General features: G+C 50.8%; 1 protein-coding gene across 1 annotated transcript; it reads right to left on the bottom strand.

Moving 5' to 3' along the window:
- Positions 1–234: 234 nt before the first annotated feature.
- RPS7 (ribosomal protein S7) lies at positions 235–5303 on the bottom strand. Its single transcript, XM_024118979.3, has 7 exons — positions 5189–5303; positions 4909–4992; positions 4740–4811; positions 4413–4556; positions 3582–3646; positions 1559–1709; positions 235–346 (listed from the first exon to the last, which is right to left on the bottom strand). The coding sequence occupies exons 2-7, from the start codon at positions 4981–4983 to the stop codon at positions 269–271; spliced, it is 585 nt and encodes a 194-aa protein (XP_023974747.1). The 5' UTR covers positions 4984–4992; positions 5189–5303; the 3' UTR covers positions 235–268.
- Positions 5304–5550: the final 247 nt, after the last annotated feature.

Here is a 5550-nt window from a genome sequence, read left to right as displayed (position 1 = left end):
ACGGAATTATACTCAATGTTTTATATAACCTAAGGGAAAAGAATCTGAAAAAAGAACATACATATGTATAACTGAATCACTCACTGTGCTGTACACCTGAAACCAACACACGGACACAAACCACAGGCACCCTCTCTGTTCAAAATCTTCCAGCCTGTGTAGGAAGCTACTTGATAACGCACACAGCTGTGCACCCACAGCTCTCAAATTTTGAAAAACATACCCAAAACAGAATATTGTGAATAATATTTTATTTAGTCTTTTTTGTTTACAACTGAAACTCTGGGAACTCAAAATTAACGTCTTTGCCCGTGAGCTTCTTATAGACACCAGAAAACGTTTCAACCTACGAGAAAAGAAATAACTCATCACAAAACATTTCAATACAAGCTCGTCTTAAAGCCTAACGACTGTGAAATTGTGCCCTGTATGGTTTTTCTCCTCAGCAACCAGGCAGAGAAGGAATCTACCGGACATGCCTCTATAGTCCCAACCTGGAGGCAAGCTCCTCTCCAGTGTCGTGGGACAGCCCTCCACAGCACTGCACCCGAGGACTGGCTCCTCTAGGCCACTCGGCAGACCCCGGGGGACCCCAGAGGTTAATGCTCTACCAGGAATGAAGCAAAGTGACAGTTCTCTCCATATTCTAACATGACCACCACCTCGCCCATAAAAACAGCTTTACTAAAAGTCACACCTTGGAATTACTTTACTTCAATTTCTCCTAATAACTTAAAAGGTAGAGAATTTCATCTTTTAAAACATCCCCCAGGACTTCCCTGGTGGCGCAGTGGTTGAGAATCCGCCTGCCAATGCAGGGGACAGGGGTTCGAGCCCTGGTCCGGGAAGATCCCACATGCCGCGGCGCAGCTAAGCCCGTGCGCCACAACTACTGAGCCTGCGCTCTAGAGCCCGCGAGCCACAGCTACTGAGACTGTGAGCCTAGAGCCCGTGCTCCACAACAAGAGTAGTCCCCACTTGCCACAACTAGAGAAATCCCGCACGCAGCAACACAGACCCAACGCAGCCCAAAAAAACCCACCCCAATTTAAAACCTGACATACAATCCAAGAGGAAGTGGGCCCTCAGTTCACAAAGACTGGCTCTGGTGCCACATGGGGATGGGTTAGACTGCAGTTTACCCTCATCTGTTCTGGATCTTTCCATAATGAACAAGGCCTATTACCTTGTGTTCCACATTGTTCTGCTGTGCTTTATCCAAATGAACCTTTATGGGCGCAGCTAAGCCCGTGCGCCACAACTACTGAGCCTGCGCTCTAGAGCCCGCGAGCCACAGCTACTGAGACTGTGAGCCTAGAGCCCGTGCTCCACAACAAGAGTAGTCCCCACTTGCCACAACTAGAGAAATCCCGCACGCAGCAACACAGACCCAACGCAGCCCAAAAAAACCCACCCCAATTTAAAACCTGACATACAATCCAAGAGGAAGTGGGCCCTCAGTTCACAAAGACTGGCTCTGGTGCCACATGGGGATGGGTTAGACTGCAGTTTACCCTCATCTGTTCTGGATCTTTCCATAATGAACAAGGCCTATTACCTTGTGTTCCACATTGTTCTGCTGTGCTTTATCCAAATGAACCTTTATGAGTCGGCTGCCATCCAGCTTCACGCGGACCCTCTTGCCTACAATCTCACTTGGGAAAACCAAGTCCTCCAGGATGGCATCGTGCACGGCTGTCAGAGTGCGGCTTGAAGAATAGAATACAGCGACAAAAGTGAGAAATCTAGCAAGGTCTGCCTTCCTGGGAGCCCCAAGGGCACCTCTTGAAGTCAGAAACATAAATGGCAAACTCCCGGTTCCTGAAGCCAGATTAACACTAGCTTTCAAGTAATCTACTTGCATTGACTGTATCATACCAAGAGCCATTACCAAACTAGAATAGGTTAACAAACACCCTATTTTTTTTGGCTACACGGCACGACTTGGGGGATTTTAGTTCCCTGACCAGGAATTGAAGCCAGGCCTAACCACTGGGCTGCAAGGGAATTCCCGACATCCTATTATTTCAAAAGCTTAGCGTATTTTAAACGTGATACCTTGTAACTACACATACACCAGCTATCATGAGTGATTTTCTCCAGGGGATGGAGATTAACGATGACTTTTATTTTTATGTTAGGTTTATTGTGAGTCGTATGATTTCTCGACTAAATCACTGCAGTAACCTCTTTCCTCTCTCCAAAACTATCCCCTCCGTTGCTGTCAAAATAATTACTGATGTCATTACACATTTCACCTACTAAAGACCCTTTGAGGGCTCCCCTTGGCCTCCAAAATGCACCAAACCCCCGTTGTTCCCTGCGATGGAATGAGGTGACATTCCATCCCAAAAGACACTGCTCTATCGCTCTAGGATGTGGCCCCTCCTATGAGGGTCCCCAGTTTTCAACCCATCCCATCCCACAAACTGCCAAGGGAACTGTGCACCTCTCCTGAGTATCATTTCAAGTTCACAACCCACCTGGCTGCCTGACAAGAAGGTTCAATTAATTCCAAACTTTTAGAGTATCAGCTTTGTACCACAGGATATCAGGAAGGAGCGAAAGAAAAGACAATTCTCATTCTCAATGTTTATGCAGCTACCTTGTATCCTGGAATGTGTCTAGGTCTTGTTCACCCCTCAATGGATCAGACACTATGTTCTACTCATTTCTATTTCCTGTCTGGCAGCTCCCACGCACACAGAAGGGGAAAGGCCTCACTGCCCCATGGTGCACCCACTTTCCAAAGCCTTTTTCACCTCTCCAAAAGCAAATGAGACAGACGGCCCAATCGATCAATGGCTGCTAACCACCGACTACACACTTTACTCTTACAGGACGAGGCAGGCACACATATGGAAACCTGCTAATTAATTACTTCCTTCCAAACATAAATTAGGACGGAATCAAAGCTAGACTCAGACTCAAATTCCAAGCCCGCCTAAACCTACTTAAGGGGGAGCAGTGGCAGCGCAACTTTAATCATCACGAAGCACAGGAACTGATCTGCTTCAGAAGAAAAATACCGGAGAGCCTGCTAGAGAGCAAAGAGCTAACTGCCAATATCTAAGTTTATGTCCGATGACCTGCAGTTCAGCCAACTTTACAAAAAGCATCGCCATCGGCAACTACATCTGCACCGACACCTTGAGCAACAGGAAAACCTAACCTTTCAGCCTTAACCCACAGCAAAAGTAAAAAATGAGGACGGCAGGTCGCAGCCCACCTGCGCACCTGGTGTGCGTTACCCCACGGCCCTCAACTCAAGATTCCTCCCCACTGTTCCTACCCTTTGCCCAAAGGACTGGAGGAAACAATCTCGTCTTTTGTGATAACAGTAACCTATTATACCACCTATGTGTATATACGTAATTCTTACCTCCAGAGTTACTTTTAAAACATTTTGCATATAATTACAGAAAAAACTAAGTCACTTGATAAAAATTCCCATGTGGATGGATTTCCCACGTTAACAAGATTTAATTTTAGGAGCCTACTGCAACTCTGACTATAAACAACACACACCAGTCAAGAACTGTTGACAAGAGTGGTACGTTTTTCATGCTGATAAAACTTACCTCCTGGGACGTTTCTGCTTATTTTTTGTACGGCTTTTTCGAGTTGGCTTAGGCAGAATTCTCCTCTGTAAGGTAAAAATTATCACGCGACAACAGTAACAAAAAACTGTAAGTCGGCAGAAAACTAAGCACTGTCAAACTGCTTTAAAAACCAAAGGACTCAGGGGCTGAATAAATTCAAAGCTCCAGAAAGCCAAACAACCTATAGACCCAACAAGTTACTGAGAAATCCTCTCAAGTACTCGCCGCTTCCCCAGTAATTCTTTCAGAATCCATGGCTTCCATTAAGATGGAACTGGAAAAAATTGGTAGCTCCATAATATGACTCATCTCCCAAGGACGACACCCCTTTTCACGGTCCATGTGGCCCACTACCCACTACAGGTACTAAGCCAGGATACCACTCCGTAACTCAACAGCAGAGCACTTCATTTCTATAGATTTCTGTTTGCAGGAAGGCCAGATCTAACTTTAACAAAACAAACAAAAAACCTCTCGACCGTGTTCCACTTTCCCTACATACCATTTCTTTGCATCTCTTTTCCTCCCCAAACCTACGTCTGCCGCACCAGGCAGGAAAATCTCGCTGAGTCTCAGACAGGCAATTCCATCCGGCTGAAAACTCAGGCTCACTGCAAGCGCACCTGTGTGCACCCTCGGTGCACCGACCGCGCTGCACACACACAGCCGCCTTCGCGCGTTAGCAGGAGCCGTGCGCCGCCTCCCTTTAGCCCAGCGCGAGCAGCCTAACCTCCGGAACGGCTCCTTCACGCTCGCGAGTGATGTCTAACGGGACTCGCAAGACGGCGCGTCCAGCAGCGGGACAGCTACCTGCGCGATAAAGACAACGTGCTTCCCGCTGAACTTCTTCTCCAGCTCCCGCACGAGCCGGACCTGGATTTTCTGGAAAGACTTCAGTTGAGGAACGGGAACGAAAATTATGATAGCTTTCCGACCTCCACCAACTTCAATTTCCTAGGGAAGAGACAGCAGAGAGGCGCACGGTCTCTTAGGCCCCCAGCGCCGCCCCTCCCGGTCTGGCCCAGCTGAAGCAGTAACGCGCCGCGCCGACACCGTCACACGCTCGACACCCGAGTCGCTGGGGCGTCCCCCCAACAGCACGTGCCCCGACGCCCGCCGGGAGGGACCCCACTGTACCTTGGCGGCCGTGATGTTCAGCTCCCGCAGCTGGGCCTTGAGGTCCGAATTCATCTCCAGCTCCAGGAGGGCCTGCGGGAGAGGAGACAGAAGCGCACCCTCAGCGCCCGGACCCCGGACCCCGGACCCCGGACCCGGCGCGGCCTCTGCGCTCCGCCCGCCCCCTCACCTGGGAGATGCCCGACTCGAACTCGTCCGGCTTCTCGCCATTGGGCTTCACAATCTTCGCGCTGGAACTGAACATGGCCGGCACCTGGAAGCACAGAGCGCTCAAACCGGGCGGCCCGCGACCCCGCCCGCGCGGGCCCGACCCCGGCCCCAGCCCCAGCTCTCCCCGCACACGCCATCGAGGCCCGCGGGCCGGGTAATCGGCCGCATCCCCACCCGGAGACCCCAGACGTGTGCCCCTCAAACCCGTCGGACCAGCACGGCGGCGGCAAACTACATACCTTGACCAAGCGGCCGACGCTGGCTGCCGCCGCCGACTCCAGCAGGCTTAGGAAGAGGCCTAAATCTCGCGAGAGTTCATTAAATCCCGGCGGCAGAGGGGAAGAGGCGGGAATAGCGCGAGACACCAAACCGGAAGAACCACTGAGAAACGGTGGAAGCCTAGAGAGTCCCAGGAAGAGGCTCTGGAGGACCAGTGCGTAGGCTACGCTTCTCCCCCACGACAGCCTCCTCTTCCGGGCGGTTCGCGGGAGTTTTTCTGCGTTCTCTGAAGGGTCGAGGCGGTATCCGGGTGGCCAGGCCGGAGTCTGGGCGGGAGCCCCGGGCCCGAGAAAAGCAACCTGGGCTACCCCTTAGGTTAGGA

The sequence above is a fragment of the Physeter macrocephalus genome, chromosome 12, assembly GCF_002837175.3.
Source record: "Physeter macrocephalus isolate SW-GA chromosome 12, ASM283717v5, whole genome shotgun sequence".
Classification (NCBI taxonomy): domain Eukaryota; kingdom Metazoa; phylum Chordata; class Mammalia; order Artiodactyla; family Physeteridae; genus Physeter; species Physeter macrocephalus.
This window is presented reverse-complemented; position numbering and strand designations above follow the sequence as displayed.